General features: G+C 41.9%; 1 protein-coding gene across 1 annotated transcript in view; it reads right to left on the bottom strand.

The window, feature by feature from the left end:
* plek (pleckstrin) overlaps positions 1–16,354 on the bottom strand; it is a 35,570-nt gene extending 19,216 nt beyond the window's left edge. Inside the window, exon 1 of the mRNA XM_068044292.1 lies at positions 16,234–16,354. Coding sequence (XP_067900393.1) covers positions 16,234–16,281 — 48 coding nt within the window. The 5' untranslated portion in view covers positions 16,282–16,354. The remainder of the gene's footprint in view (positions 1–16,233) is intronic.
* Positions 16,355–16,675: the final 321 nt, after the last annotated feature.

Genomic DNA, 16,675 nt, shown 5'->3' with positions numbered 1-16,675 from the left:
CTGGTGAAGGGAGATTTAGAAATCCAAAGAGAAAGGCTGAGGCATCGGAACAGTATAGCACTGTGGGTAAAGACAAGCCGAATGGGACAGGAAGAGACAGAGAGTTTACCAAAAATTGTACATCAGCGAATAACGTCATTGCAGGGAATAGAAGTAAAAAAATTACATTAAAGTTTCTTTATCTGACTGCGCAAAAAGCATCTGCAATAAGATAGATGAACTAATGGCACAAATAGAGCTACATGATTTCGACCTAATCGCCATTACAGAAATATGGTTATAAGGTGATCAAGGTTGGGAAAAAGATATTCCAGAGTAAAAAATATTTCGGAAAGGCAGACAAAATAGCAAAGGAGGAGGGGTAGCCCTGGTAGTAAAGGATGACATAAGGGCATTAGTATGAAAGGATCTGGCCTCACAGGATCATGAAGTGGAATCAGCATGGGTGGAAATTGGGAGTAGCAAGAAGCAAAAAACACTGGTGGGAGTAGTTTATAGGCCCCCTAACAATAGTTATACCATTGGACAGACCATTAAACAAGAAACTATTGGAGCTTGTAACAAAGGTAATATAATAATTGTGAGGACTTTAATCTTCATATAGACTGGGACAATGAAATTGGAAAGAGTGGTCTAGAGGATGAGTTTGTAGAATGCTTTCGGAACAGTTTCTTGGAGCAATGCGTTGTGAAATCGACTAGGGATAAATCTGTCTTAGACCTAGTATTATGTGATGAAGCAGGGTTAATTAGTAATGTCACAGTAAAAAATCCACTGGGAAATAGTGATAATAATACCATTGAATTCCATGATAAGTTTGAAAGTGACGTACACCGATTACAAACAAGAATCTTACATTTAAACAAAGCCAATTATGTAGGTATGAGGGGAGACTGACTGAGATAAATTGGGTAAATAGACTAAAAGGAATGGTGGTAAATGAACAGTGGGAAACCTTTAAAGAAACAATTCAAAATGTTCAACAAAAATACATTCCATTGATAAACAAAAACTCAGCAAAAAAGACCCATCTGTGGCTCACTCAGTAAGTTAAGGATAGTATTAGATCAAAAGAAGAGGCTTACAATGTTGCAAAAAACAGTAACAAGTCTGCGGATTGGGAGCATTTTGGAAACCAGCAAAGGACCATCAAAAAGTTGATAAAAAATGAAAAAAGAGTGTATGAGTAAACCTGCCAGTAATAAGAACAGATTGCAAGAGCTTTTATAGGTATATAGAAAGAAAGAGAGTAGCTAAAGTAAATGTTGGTCCCTTTGGAGAAATTATCATGGGGAATAAGGAAATGGCAGAGGCATTAAATATTTTGTGTCTGTCTTCACAGTAGAAGTTATAATTTTCAAACCAGAAATAGATGGTAACCTAGGGGCTAAAAAGAGTGAGAAATTAAGGAAATTAATATCAGCAGAGAAGAAGTATTGGAGAAACTCAAGGGACTAAAATCAAACAAATCTCCAGGGCCTGATGGCCTATACCCTAGGGTTCTAAAAGAGATAGCTGCAGATATAGTGGATGCGCTAGCTATGATTTTCCAAAATTCCTTAGATTTGGGAATGATCCCATCAGATTGGAAGTTGGCAAATGTTACACTGCTTTTCAAGAAAGAAAGGAAAAAGAAAACAGGGAACTACAGGCCAGTTCACCCAACATCAGTCATTGGGCAAATGCTGGCATCTATTATTAAGGAAGTCTTAACAATGCGCTTAGAAAAGCACAGTCTGATTAAAACAAATCAACATGGTTTTACTAAAAGAAATACTGTTTGACAAATTTATTAGAGTTTTTTGAGGATGTAACTGGTGGTGTTGATAAAGGGGAACCAGTAGATGTCGTATACCTGCATTTCCAAAAGCATTCTATAAGATGCCACATAAAGAGTTAATAAAGATAAGGGCTCATGGAGTTGGGGGTAATATATTAGCATGAATAGAGGATTGGTTAATAGACAAGATGCAAAGAGTGGCCAAAATGGGGCATTATCAAGTTGGCAGGCAGTGAATAGTGGAGTGCCGCAAGGATCAATGCTGGGGCCTCAGCTATTTACAATCTATATTAATGACTTAAATGAAGAGACAGAGAATAATGTATATAAGTTTTCTGATGACACAAATATAGGTGGAAAGGTAATCTGTGGGAGGACACAGAGAGGCTGCAAAGAGATATAGACAGGTTAAATGAGTGAGCAACAAGATGACAGATGGAGTATAATGTTGGGAAGTGTGAAGTTATTCGCTTTGGTTGTAAGAATAGAAAAGCAGAATATTTTTTGAAAGGTTTGTAAGTGTTGTTGTTCAAAGAAACTTGGGTGTGCTTGTACAAGGAATGTAGAAAGTTAGCATGCAGGTACAGCAGGCAATTAGGAAGACAAATGGCATGTTGGCCTTTATTGTAAGGGGATTGAAGTACAGAAATAAAGAAGTCTTGCTGCAATTGTACAGGGTTTTAGTGAGACCACATCTGGAATACTGTGTGGGTGTCCATATTTAAGAAAGGATATACTTGCATTGGAGGCAGTGCAGCAAAGTTTGACTAAATTCATCTCTGGGATGAGGGGGTTGTCCTATGATGAGAAGCTGAGTAAATTGGGTCTATAAGAATGAGAGGTGATCTCATTGAAACATACAAAATTCTGAAGGGGCTGGATAGGGTTGAAACTGAGAGATTGTTTCCGCAGGTCGGGGAATCTAAAATACGGGGGCAGAGTCTCAGGATAAGGGGCCGACCATTCAGGACTGAGATGAGGAGAAATTACTTCACTCAAAGGGTTGTGAATCTGTGGCATTCTCTATCCCAGAGGGTTGTGGATGCTCCATCGTTGAATACACTTAAGGCTGGGATAGATAGATTTTTGGTCCCTCAGGGAATCAAGGGATATGGCAAGCGGGCGGGAAAGTGGAGTTGAATCCTCAGATCAGCCATGATTGTTTTGAATGGTGGAGCAGGTTCGATGGGCCATATGGTCTACTCCTGCTCCTATTTCTTGTGTTTTTATGTTTTTGTGAATCAATAGAGAGGAGAAGAACACCTGAGTGAACAGGGAGGGGCAAGGATGGAGAGGAAGAGAGCTTCCATGAACTTGTGAGAATAGGCAGGGTTGTCTTCTTGTGACTGTGACAACCATTTGAACAATTTTAAAACAAATTTAACAATTGTGTTTAGTAACAGGGAATTCCAATACATGTTTTCCAAACAAACCATACGACAAGGAAATGGTCTGATGTAGTTTTCCTATTGCAGCGGTAACACTGTAATTTAACACTAATTTAATAAGTAAAAATTTCAAAGGCTTTACTTCATCTCTCCCTATCTTCTCCTTTCTCCACATTCTCTTCCTCATTTTCTCAGCTATTTTTCCTTTGCCTGCAAGGTACCAGTGTCCAAATTTTGGAGGTGGTCGATACAGCATTGGGTTTTGGCTGAAAACAGGCTTCATAGATCATTCTTCCAGCCAATCCTTGCTGAAAATCCCAAAACGTTCTTCAGCTTTTGACAGTATTATGAGCTGTCCAAAAACTGAAGCCTAATGATTTAGCCTGCAAAGGAAAGAGAACCCAAGTTTCAACATCATAGCACTGGCCCCAGTGATCAACACGAATCAACCATAGAATCATAGAATGGTTACAGCACAGAAGGAGGCCATTTGGCCCATCGTGCAAGAGCAGCTCACCTAGTTTCACTCCCCTGCCTTTTCCCCTTAGCCCTGGAGATTTTCCTCTTCACATAATTGTCCAATTCTCTTTGAAAGCCACAATTGAACCTGCCTCCACCACACTCTCAGGCAGTGCATTCCAGATCCTAACCACTCGCTGTATAAAAAAAGTTTTTCCTCATGTCGCCATTGCTTCTTTTGGCAATTACCTTAAATCAGTTCTCGATCCTTCTGCCAATGGGTACAGTTTCTCCCTATCTACTCTGTCCAGAACCCTCATGATTTTGAACAGCTCCATCAAATCTCCATTCAATCTTCTTTTCTCCAAGGAGAACAGTCGCAGCTTCTCCAAACTATCTACGTAACTGAAGTCCCTCATCCCTGGAATCATTCTCATGAAGCTTTTCTGCACCCTCTAATGCCCTAACATCCTTCATAAGGTGGCGTGCCCAGAACTGACAACAATATTCCAGTTAAGGCCATACCAGTGTTTTATACTGTTTCACAAGATCTGCAGCACACTGCGTTGCAATTGGCTGCAGTGTTTAAAAAACAGCAGCAGAAGTGACTTAACCTGAGCGAGATGGAATGGGGAAGAGTGGCCTTACACAGTATTACAAGACAAAGGAAGCAACAGAATTGTGGCACAGACTGCAATGTGTTAAAACTTTAGACCAGTTTCCCTAAGCTACAACTTTTATGGGGTTTTTTGTACAGCTGCTGATTGTAGTGAGCTGAATGCAAGATTATAAATAGAAGGCAGACCTCGTGCAGGGGAAAAATACTGCGAGGTAGTTCGTTTTCACAGAATCGTTGGCAGCTTTCTTGCTTCATCTGATTAAAAAAAAGAGGAAGCTGTAAAATAACAGTTGGCCCAAGTATTATTTCTGAGAAGGAACATTCAGATCCTGAGAGAACGCTGTCATGTTAAATTCAATGTTACCGCTTTCATACCTGATATTGCTGCCCTGGTGTAAGTCACAAAGAGAACCAAAACACTATCACCTGACTGACAGCATCAATTATGTTCCTCACACTAAACTGTTATGGTTTATGCTTTCAGTTGTGACTCCGCCAATGAGGCAATTGCAAACACCACGTTAACTAAACATTGTAGAGATGATACTGGACTCCTTACTGTCCCATTTGCATTTGGAACAGGACAGTTGCAGGCACAGGTTCTCCTGTTTAGTTTACACTGATTTTATAACTCACCTGATTTTCTTTGGCGAGATAGAAGGGGGGATGGAGAAGGGGGAGCGGGGTGAGTTAAAATAATTTCTGTAAGAAACAGCACTAATCTGAAACAGGCTGGAGCCTCATAATATGTTCGAAGTCGAGCCTCATGGTGTCATTATGATGCTGCCATTTTGCAACCTTATTATGGGACCCTTGGCCTTATTAACAGAGGCATAGAGTACAAAAGCAAGGAAATTATGCTAAACCTTTACAACACTCTAGTTAGGCCTCAGCTGGATCAGTGTGTTCAATTCTGGGCACCACACGTTAGGAAGAATGTCACGGCCTTGAAGAAGGTGCAGAAAAAAACTTACTAGATTGATACCAAGGATGAGGACCTTCAGTTTTGTGGAGAGACTGGAAAAGTTGGAATTGTTCTCCTTAGAGCAGAGGACGGTTAAGAGGAAATTTGATAGAAGTGGTTCAAATCATGAAGGGCTTTGATAGAGTAAATAAGAAGAAACAGTTTCCAGTGGCTGAAAGGTTGGTAACCAGAGGACACAGATTTAAGGTGATTTGCAAAAGAAACAGAAGCAACATGAGAAAACACTTTGTTACTCAGAGTTGTTGTGATCTGGAATGCGCAGCCTGAAAGAGCGGTGGAAGCAGATTCAATAATAACTTTCAAAAGAAAATTGGGTAAATACTTGAAGGGCAAAAAAATTACAGAGCTATGAGGGAGGAGCAGAGGAGTGGGACTAATTGTATAGTTCTACCATAGGGCCAGCATTAGCACAATGGGCTGAATGGCCTCCTTCTGTGCTGTATCATTCTATGATTCTGTAATTCCTAATTAATCTCTTTTCCCACTCCCACCCACAAATCATGGGTGGTACAACTTCTAAGGTGACCATTACAAATGCTACTTAAAAAGGTCCACAGCTGTACTTTATTAAAGCGTTTGGAGGCATTTTTCTAACAAAAGTTGTGAGCATTTTTGTCCTGAAAGTTTTTAGGGTGTGCTTTTAGTTGCTATTGTAGGTTCTGCATTCTAAAAGTGCTTCTGGCTTCCCAGTCATTTCTTAACTGGAGTCCTTCTAGGAGTCCTATACTCGGAGGAGGAGCTGCACAGGAGTAATAGAGCTTCACCTAGGGGAAGAGCAAATAGAAGTGACATGCCTGAAAAAAATCCTGACCCTTCTGACAGAATTTATAAGCCCAGGACAACTTATCACAGTGCATAAGGAATCATTGATTCTCCATTGTGTCGCATCCTGCAATAAGATTTGTAGCCAATTGCTACACCTAATGCCACGAGTGATGTCATTAGGGAAATCCTGCAACCAGTGCCTTCATCAAGCAAAAGAAAAACATACATTTATATAGAGCCTTTCACAATTTCAGGACATCCCAAAGCACTTTACAGTTGATAAAGTACTTTTCAGTGTGGGAAACACAGCAGCCAATTTGCACACAGCAAGATCCCACACACAGCAATGTGACAGTGACCAGATAATCTGTTTCATATAATGGTTACAGCACAGAAGGAGGCTATTTGGCACGTCATGTTCATGCTGGCTGTTTGCAAGAAGAACTCAGCTAGTCCCACTCCCTCAAGTGATGTGTGATTTCAAAGTCATTAATGACATCCTATGTAACTGTGACAAAGGTAAACTTTCCCTCCTCGTCCTTCTCGCCCTGTCTGCAGTCTTTGACATGATTGGCCACACCATCCTCCTCCAATGCCTCTCCACAGTCGTCCAGCTGGGTGGGACTACTCTCAGCTGGTTCTATTCTTATCTATTAATTGTATACAGACTATAACTAGCAAGGGCTTCTCTTCCTGCTCCCACACCATTACCTCTGGTATCCCCCAAGGATCTATCCGTGGCCCCTCCTATTTCTCAGCTACATGCTGCCCCTCGCCAACATCATCTGAAAGCACAGCATTAGTTTTCACATGTATGCTGACCACACCCAGCTCTACCTCACCACCACCTCTCTGAACTCCTCCGCTGTTGCTAAATTATCAGATTGCTTATCCAACATTCAGTACTGGATAAGCAGAAATTTCCTCCAATTAAATATTGAGAAAACTGAAGCCATTGTTTTCAATCCCTGCTCCAAACTCCATTCCCTAGCTACTGACTCCATCCCTCTCCCCGGCAACAGTCTGAGATTAAACCAGTCTATTTGCAACCTTGGTGTCACGTTTGACCCCAGGATGAGCTTCCACCGTATATTCATGCCATCACTAAGATCACCTACTTCCATCTCAATACCATCACCCAATTTCGCCCCATCTCTGCTCATCTGCTGTTGAAACCCTCATCCATGCCACTGCTACCTCTAGACTTGACGATTCCAATGGTTGGTCTCCCCTCTACCCTCCGTAAACTTGTGATCATCCAAAATTCTGCTGCCCATGTCTTAACTCGCACCAAGTCCCATTCCCCCATCACCCCTGTGCTCGCTGATCTACATTGGCTGCCGGTCAAGCAATGTCTTAATTTTAAAATTCTCATCCTTGTTTTCAAACTCCTCCATGGCCTCGCCCCTCCCTAGATCTGTAATCTCCTCCAGCCTCACAACCTTCTGAGATATCTGCGATCCTCCAATTCTGGCCTCTTGAGCATCTCTGATTTTAGTTACTTCACCATTGATGGCCATGCCTTCAGTTGCCTAGGCCCCAAGCTCTGGAATTCCCTCCCTAAACCACTCTGCCTCTCTACCTCAGTTTCTTCCTTTAAGACACTCCTTAAACTCACCTCTTCGACCAAGATTTTGGTCACCTGACCTAATATCTCCTTATTTGGCTCAGTGTCATACTTTGTTTTATAATGCTCCTGTAGAGTGCCTTGGAATGTTTTATTACTATAATAGCACTATATAAATTGTCGTTCTTTTTGTGGGATAAATATTGATTAGGGCATCAGGGATACCTCCACTGCTCTTCTTCAAAATAGTGCCCTGGAATCATTATGCCTACCTGAGAGGGTAGACAGGGCCTTGCTTTAATATCCCCTCTAAAAGACAGCACCTTCGCTAGTGCAGCACACCCGTAGTATTGCTCTGGAGTGTCAGCCTAGATTTTTATACTCACTTGTCTGGAGAGGGACTTGATCCCATAACTGTCATGACACAGAGGGGAGAGTGCTACCAACTGAGCCACAGCTGTCCTCAAGCAATGGCTTCACTGCCTGAACTAGTCTCAGTTTTGTTTTAAATTCATTCATGCGGCATGGGCATCACTAGCAAGGCTGGCATTTATTGCCCAGCCCATTGGGGGTGAGTGTTTGCAGAGTAGTGTGACCTCTCCTGTGCTGGTTGTCTGCTTCTATTACATGTAAGCTTTGCCTGTAAGAAGAGTGGAAATGGGTTAACATGTGCCCGGGGAAAAGGCTGTCAACCCTCACCATGTGTAAGCCAGCTTCCCATCACAGACATGATGACAGGAAGAAGCAACAGGTGTGGCTAATGGGAGAAATAATTGTGGGAGCAGCTCCAGCTTTTGAGCTTGTGAGCAAAAGTGGAAAAAAGGTGTAGTGAAGTCTTTGCTAGGGACTAATAGAGGACAATGAGGAGTAAGAAAGTGAAGGATGCAGACAAAGGGAGGACGTTGCAGATAGAATGAGCAACGTGAAGGGAAGTCTTACCTTGACATTCCTGGTGAGATCATTAAATTTCTTTCTGCATTGCAATCAGGTCCTGCAGGCAATGTTCCATGCATTTACCTGTTATGAACCTTCCACCATGCTAACCTGCTTTGACACCCACCAACCATTCAATCAAGAGGACCTCCTTCCTCTCCTGGACTTGCTCTGCCAGCCTCTCTATGGCTTTATCTGACAACTTCAGAGCCCTGCTGGAACTTCCTTGCCCTGAATATCATCCTGCACCAACAAATTGCTGTATCCCCTCTTTGTCCACAAAATAATGCACCTCCCATTTAACCTGCTTTGGGCTCTTCAGAATCTGCAGCAGCACCTGATTTCCCATCTCCGAACCGATCAGCTGCCTATAAGGGAGCATCGTTTACGCTGGCAGCTCCCCCATGCAGGGAAATAAAGGGCAAACACAGAATCTGGGATGAGTCTGTAAAATACCCTATTTTTATATACATATATAGGTAGCATTAGGATTTGGCTTAATCTCATATGATTAAGGGTTTTGCTTTCCTTTGATTTAAAGCTTGTAAGCTTGTTCTGTGGAACCATAGAAAACTACAGCAAAGAAGGAGGCCGTTCGGTCCATCATGTCTGCCCCAGCTCTTTCGAAGACTCTTTAATCCTGAAAGAATCACAATCTGATTTCTCAAAGCATAGAAAAATAACTTAGGATTCAAATCAGGAAATATGGCCTTGCATGAGAAAGATTATTGACTTTGTAAAGCTGTATCATGTCTAAGCAGCCATTCTTTGGGGTTGAAATTCTTACACAACAGAGGCATTACTACTTCAGTTTAATGGGTTAACAACTCCATTGAATCACGGCCAGAGGAATGTCATTTGAGCATGGTGGGGTAAAATGTCCCTAGTGCTGCTCCTTGACAGGCTCCTGCAATGTAGACCTGCTAAATTGAACATTTTCAGCAAGTGATTTTCCATCCACAACATTTGGTGCACTCTCAGCATTGGGTGCAGTGGAATTTTTATCCCAATAAGAATTTGTGTTCGAATGTCATAAATAATCATTTCTGCGGTAATGGGGAGAATATCCTCAGGGTTCTTGCAATCTCTCGTTTCAGGGAAGATTGGCAGAAGCCCCAGGCAAAGGGTGTCAAAGCCATTTGCACCCTTTTTTTCAGGGGTTGTGAAGTTACAGCAGGTGATCAGGAGAACACCGCTCCTCCCATCCCCTCCAACACTTCCCCCCCCCCCCCCCCCCCACAACTAACAAGAAGGAAGGCGAGAATTACAGGAATGAGTTTCCAACAGAGAATGGCCAACAGAACTGACATGAGGCCGTAGACTACAGTGTACAAACCACACCATTAATTGGATAAGAACTGTGATGCCAGGAGAGAATCATTACAAAGTGAGACAAAAGGCAGCAGCAGGGAACAAATTAGCTCTCCAGTGCCTTGGTGCCCGATTTCAAAATCTGCAATTGCATATGCCACCATTTTTCCAGAACAGTACAACACGGAAGGAGGCCATTCAGCCCATCAGGTCTGTGCTGGCTCTTTTGAAGACCAATCCAGTTATTCCCACTCCCCCAGTCTTTCCCCATATCCCTGCAATTTTTTTCCCCACAAATATTTATCCAGTTCCCTTTTGAAGGTGACTATTGAATCTGTAAACACCACTCTATCAGGCAATGCATTCCAAATCCTAAACACGTGTGTAAAAAAAACTCATCTCTCCTCTGACTCTTTTACCAATCACCTTAAATCTGTGCTCTCCAATTCTTGATTCTACAGCCATTGGAAAAAGTTTTTCTTTATTTACTATATTGAAATGCTTCATGATTTGAAACACCTTTGTCAAAGCTCCTCTTAGCCCTCTCTGTTCCAAGGAGAACAATCCCTTTAACATTACCATTGATCATAATTCATTTATCAGATTACAAAAAATGATATTCATGTTAACAATCACATGAAGAGTCAAAGTGTTGGGCAATAAATATTTCGTCTTTAGCAACTAAAAATGAGTATATGCTTGTCAACAGAAGTTTTTTTTATTCTTTCATGGGATGTGGGCATCAAAATTAAATGTGGGTAGATGCAATTTCCCAGTCAGCAAACTCCCAACGAAAGTCACTTGTAACAAACTTAAGGCTTGAGTGTGTGACCATTCTGGCCTACGTGGTTCAGTACCACACCACAGTACATTACCCACTGTCTATAGACTCTTCTTAGGGTGTCCAATATCCAGGGAGTAAAGAGCTTTTAAATTTTCTTTGGTCATGTGGGTAGTTTCTCATTGCTATTGTGTCATAGCTCTTGCACATTGAATTGAGGACTTAACCATAGAATGATACAGCACAGAGTGAGGTCATTTGGCCCATCCTACCTGACAGGAAAGCCATAAATTGATCCTCCCTGTATCTACACTGCAAACTACACAGGAAAGACTAATTTTAGCACTGTTCTGTGAAAAATGAAATGCAGCCGTAGTTGCTCTTTGGTCAGTTCCTGTCAAAGGATTACAGGCAAAGCAACTTTTGTCTAATTTGCATGCAGTCATTGTGGTTGCAGCTGTTGGTACACCTGCACTGATGCTTGCAAAATATTCAATGTCTTCTTCCACAGGTAACTGTCACAGATAAACCCCGGGTTCAGCTTGGTCATATCCATTGCATGGGGGATTTAAAAGCAAGTTTACAGCTAGAGTTTCCAATTTCTGCCTGGATTGAAGCGAACAAAGAAACTAAGAGTGTTCAACATTTCTGAACTCCAATAGAGATACATTGACCATGTGAATTTCTGCACTTACAAATTAATATTTAAGATTGGTGTATCCATCATTGCAGCCTTTAATACTATCAGTCCCTCACTTGGCCACACAATAGCCACAATAATAAGAGCAGGAAGTAAACACTGACCTGTGAGTCAGCCATATGACTACTTTTGTAAGATGCTGAAAGAAAATGTGGGGTAAAAGTTACTCCAGCCACTTTGCATAGGGCCTTTGGAAATATTTTCCTATGCTTTTTAATACTGCCACACACAGCAACCAGTCATTTTAATTGGGTTGTTGTTTATAGAGCACGGAAAACGGAAAGCTTTGACTAAACAAGAGCCTTGAGATAATGTAGGCGTGAGAAAAAGTTTTGGCAGCAGCAACAACTTACATTCACACAGTGGCTTTAATGTCATCAAATAAGAAGAGGGACCAAGACAAAAAAGGAGATAGTAGGAGTGGTGACCAAAAGCTTGGTGGGTTTTAAGAAGGGCCTTAAAGGAGGAGAGGGTAATGGAAAGGCGGAGGGGCTTGGGCAAAGAATTCCAGTGCATTGTGACCAGACGGGTGGCGGCACAGCTACCAATGGTGGGGCAAAGGAAGAGGCAGGTGCACAAGCAGCCAGAGGCAGAGGAGCGTACAGTTCACGGGCGGACGGTGGGGGTGAGGGGACGGGGAGGGGGGTGGAGGTTTGTAGGCCTGGAGGAGGTGACAAGGATGGGGAGGGGCAAGGCCATGAAGGAATTTAAACACAAGAATGAGAATTTTAAATTAGAGGCTTTGGAGGAGCTGTGAGCCAATGCAGGTCAACAAGTCAAGGATGATATATAAGTGGACTTGGCATCAAAGGGTTGGAAGAGCTGAAGTATATGGAGGGTGGAGAATGGGGCACCAGAAAGGAGAGTATTAGCGTAGTCAAGTCTGGATGTGGCAAAGGCAAAGAGGAAGAAGGTAGAATTAACATTTCTGATAAAGGATCATAAGAACTGAAACATTAAAACTACCTTCCTCTCTGCACCGATGCTGCCTGATATAAAACCTGAGTGAAACCACAATGGGAGTCCTGTATGCAATTTCAGCTCCACACGATAGGAAGGATGTTGAGGCAAGAGCGAGAACGTAGAGAAATCACAACACTGATTAACTAGGATGTGGAAAAACTTAAGAAAATACATAAGAAAGACTTGAAAAGCATGAGACTGCTCTCATTAGAATGCCCCGCCATTCAATATGATATTGACTGATCTCGGGCTTCAACTCTACTTTCCCGCCTGCTGTCCATATCCCTTGATTCCCTGAGAGACCAAAAATTTGTCTATCCCAGCCTTAAATATATTCAACTATGGAGCATCCACTACCATCTGGGGTAGAGAATTCCAAAGATTCCCAACCTTTTGAGTGAAGAAATTTCTCCTCATCTCAGTCCTAAGTAATTGTCCCTTATCCTGAAACTGTGCCCCTATATTTTAGATTCACCAGCCAGAAGAAACAACCTCTCAGTGTCTACCCTGTCAAGCCCCTTCAGAGTCTTCTAAGGTGCAATGAGATCGCCTCTCATTCTTCTAAATTCCAGAGAGTATAGGTCCAGTTTGCTCAGCCTCTCATCATTAGACAACACTCTTATCCCTGGGACCAATCTAGTAAACCTTGCTGTACAGCTTCCAATGCAAGTATATCCTTCCTTAAATATGGAGACCAAAATTGCACAGTGTTCCAGGTGTGGTCTCACCAAAGCCCTGTACAATTGTAGCAAGACTTCTTAATTTTTATACTCCAATCCCCTTGCAATAAAGGCCAATGTGCGATTTGCCTTCCTAATTGCTTGCTGTACCTGTATGCTAACTTTCTGTGTTCCTTGTATGAGCATACCCAAGTCTGTCTGAACATCAACATTTACAAGTTTCATGCCTTTTAAAAAATATTCTGCTCTTATTCTTATGACCAAAGTGATCGTAAGAACCACTTTTCCCACAATATACACCATCTGCCACCTTGTTGTCCACCCACTCACTTAACCTGTCTATATCTCTTTGCAGCCTCTCTGTGTCCTCCTGACAGCTTTCATTTCCACCTATCTTTGTATCATCAGCAAACTTAGATACATTACTCTCTCTCTCTTTGTCTAAGTCAGAGAACAAGAGCAACCTTTTTGCACAGATGGTTATGAGGCTTTAGAATACAATACTGGAGTTATTGATTGAAGCAGAGGCTAGGTCAACATTTAAGAATGTTAGACAAGTGGTTGAAAGGCTTGTAAAGGAATACGATGTCATGCAGACCCTCCATCTGCCAAGAATGAGGCATATTAGTTTTGTCATATGAACATTGATTTTAAACTGTTGCTGGAGTGAGGAAATGACTTGTTAAACAGGTCAGCCGTGGCTGGAAAAAAACATTTACATACTAACAGACAGTGCTTGCAGGGAAAAAGGGGCTATTCCCTGCTCCAATTTAATCCACAATGGACTTTGAGCACCAGGTATTGTGACATTCCAGGGACTGCTAAGACGAGAAAATCCACAAACAGATGTAGTCAGACCAGCTAGTCACATAACTAACCCACTTGGCAACCTGGGCTTTTCTGAATTGGACAAAGAGTTTGAACAAAAAAAGACTGTTTGCTCCTGGAGTGAGAAGACCTCTCCTGTCCGCTCCCATCTCCTTCTCACAAGCCTCTGGACCCACTGAGGCCACCTGAACTTCAAGAGAGAAAAGTCTCCTATATCAAACAAGGTTTGAGAAGAATACTGGGCCCCAATGAAAAGCAAGACCTACCTACAATCAAGGACTTTACAGCGAGCTCGAAGAACAGTAACTAAAACAATCTTCAGATATTGCTTCAAACTTTTCCACTTTATTTCTTCTGCTCTTTTCTGTCTCTATCTGCATGTGTGTATCGCGTATGCATGCTAGCGTGGGCATGTCACATATCCATAAGTGTTAACCAAATTAGAGTTTAAGTTTAATAAAGTTCAACCTTTTTTCTTTAAACCTAAGAAAACCTGTTTGGCTAGTTTCTTTGCCTTATAATTGGAAGTTAGTGAACAATGATTCACTAAGGGGGAGCTAAAAAAAACTATGTGTTTAAAAATTAAACCCTGTTACGGTAAGACCAGGTGAAGACTGAGCGGGAACCCTAGACCCCTTTCTCACCAGGTCGTAACAATGGGAACAGATTGAGCACATGGGATTAAAACTATTGCTCAGGTGGAGGATAGACACAAATACAGACTGGTTGGACTGAATGTTGATATTTCTATGTAATTCTTTTTTATAAAGTAGCTGTAGTTACTTTACATAAATGCAATAATATCACATCTGTATTGTTGGTTCAATTCTAGCTAGAAACTTTATTTTCTCTAGTGGAAATACAATTCTTACACATTGCAATTAAAATTAAAGTGCACACTATCAGGATCAGATAGAGGACTGGATTTTATGAGCCGGCCACCGATCTCGGCGGTGAACCACATGCCAAAGACATGCCACCTGATCATCTGAAGTGCAGTGACTCACTTAAATAGCCGGGGCAGCCAGCAACCACCACCCCCCCCCCCAATCTTGTGGAGGGGGTGGGCAATCAGCCCCCGGCAATGGCGTCTGCTGCATGTGCACAGGTGCTGGTGCCATTTTTAAAGGGCAGCCAACGCTACCGGCATATTTAAATTTTTTAAGTGGACCCCCTCCAATTTAACTAAATAAAGTTCCAATGCCCCTTTCTCACCTCCCCCCCCCCCGCCAATAGCGATTACATTAACTATTTGCTCTTCCCCACCAAAAACACTTACCTTTAACATCTGACCTTCCCCTCCTCATCCATCCCCTACACCCATTAAGTGTATTTGACCCTGTTCCCCCCCACCCCCCACCCGACAAACTTACCTCCTGCATCCCCCTCCCCCACTAGTGTGGCACTTCATTTCGCTGGACGGGGATCTGAATCGTGGGAGTCCCGGCGGCCGCAATTAAGGGGAAAAAATACAGGGCTGAGGGAAAAGATCATGGGAGTAGGACTATCTGGATAGCTCTACCAAAGGGCCAGCATTAACACGATGGTCCAAATGGCCTCCTTCTCTACTGTTTCACTGTATAACTCTAATTAAGTAAAAGTTGATTACTACTTCTACCCACTCTTCAAAACCTTGGCAATACAATACAGTTATAAAAGCGCTCAATAAAGTCAGCCAAGGCATTTACGCCAGAAAACATTTTCAATATCTCAAACTAAGTGGCCGCCACTGGTCTTAAATAAACTAAACTATAAGAAGACAGTTAGGTATGCCCCTTTAAGAGGACGGTTTGCCCCTGAAGGTTCCCTTAAGGAACTTTTTATATAACTTCCACATAAACAGTGAGTCTCAGAAATCATTTTAAAACTTTGCTTAAAAGTTTGTGTACTGCTAACAGTGGGTCAAAACAATTCTGACTGGTTCATATCATTAACTTCCAATCGCAATTAAAAAGATGTTTTTTTCTGCCTGACAAGTTGAGAAATTGGTTTAACAGCTGACCGCAAGTATAACGAGATATATGTAGATATACCAGGTTCTGGTACAACAGGGTAAGGTATACTGTAAGCACATTCATGAGCTTTCCAACTATTGCAGTTTATCATATTCATATTTGACTACCTATTTGCCTTCGTACCAGAGGCAAAAGTGGGGCAGAAGCTTTTAAAAACTAGAATTCACAGCAACATTGCAATATAATTTAAAATATCTGGAAGCTGTGTACATTTGCAAATTGTACAGAACCTTCACAAGAATATGGGGCAACCTTCTTGTTGCTCCAGAAACATAGACAGATTCCAAATGGATCTTTTGAAAATATTGATGAATTGTAGATATACTTTTAATCTTTTACAAAACATAAATTGTTGAGAACTGTACCAGGACCAAATAAGAGCAAGCAAATAATTTATATTTCTGAAGCTACAGACCCCGAGTGACAAATACATCCCGATTGATCTAACATATAATCTACCTTTTTGACCAGATAACCCTCCCGGATAACCTTCGCCTCCACTTCCATGTTGCTGGCAGCTGCTTTCTGAACTGACAGACTTCAGACGTGGGTTGGATTCTCAGTTGCTGCTCTATTTTATATAAACCCTCCTTACTTTTTTAATGAAACACTACTTCCTCATTGACATGTTGCATCACAACGACCAGAAAAATAACAGTTTCCGCTCCCAGTGGTGTTAAAACCTCAAGAAAATGATGGCTGATAAAAACATAGCCTGTTCAGCAACTCGTTGAGAATAGGCGAGAGGGAGGGAGAGTATCTTTACAATGGGAGGAATGGAGATGGGTTTTGACTGTTTGTTATGTAACTAAAAGTGTCCCCCTTGCACCCATCCCCCCCAAACAATGCCCCTACTGATGCTGCAGTTAATTAAAAGCAAAATACTGTGGATGCTGGAAAT

The sequence above is a fragment of the Heterodontus francisci genome, chromosome 13 (genome assembly GCF_036365525.1).
Source record: "Heterodontus francisci isolate sHetFra1 chromosome 13, sHetFra1.hap1, whole genome shotgun sequence".
Lineage (NCBI taxonomy): Eukaryota > Metazoa > Chordata > Chondrichthyes > Heterodontiformes > Heterodontidae > Heterodontus > Heterodontus francisci.
The sequence above is the reverse complement of the archived record's forward strand: the minus strand, read 5'-3'. Positions and strand labels throughout refer to the sequence as shown.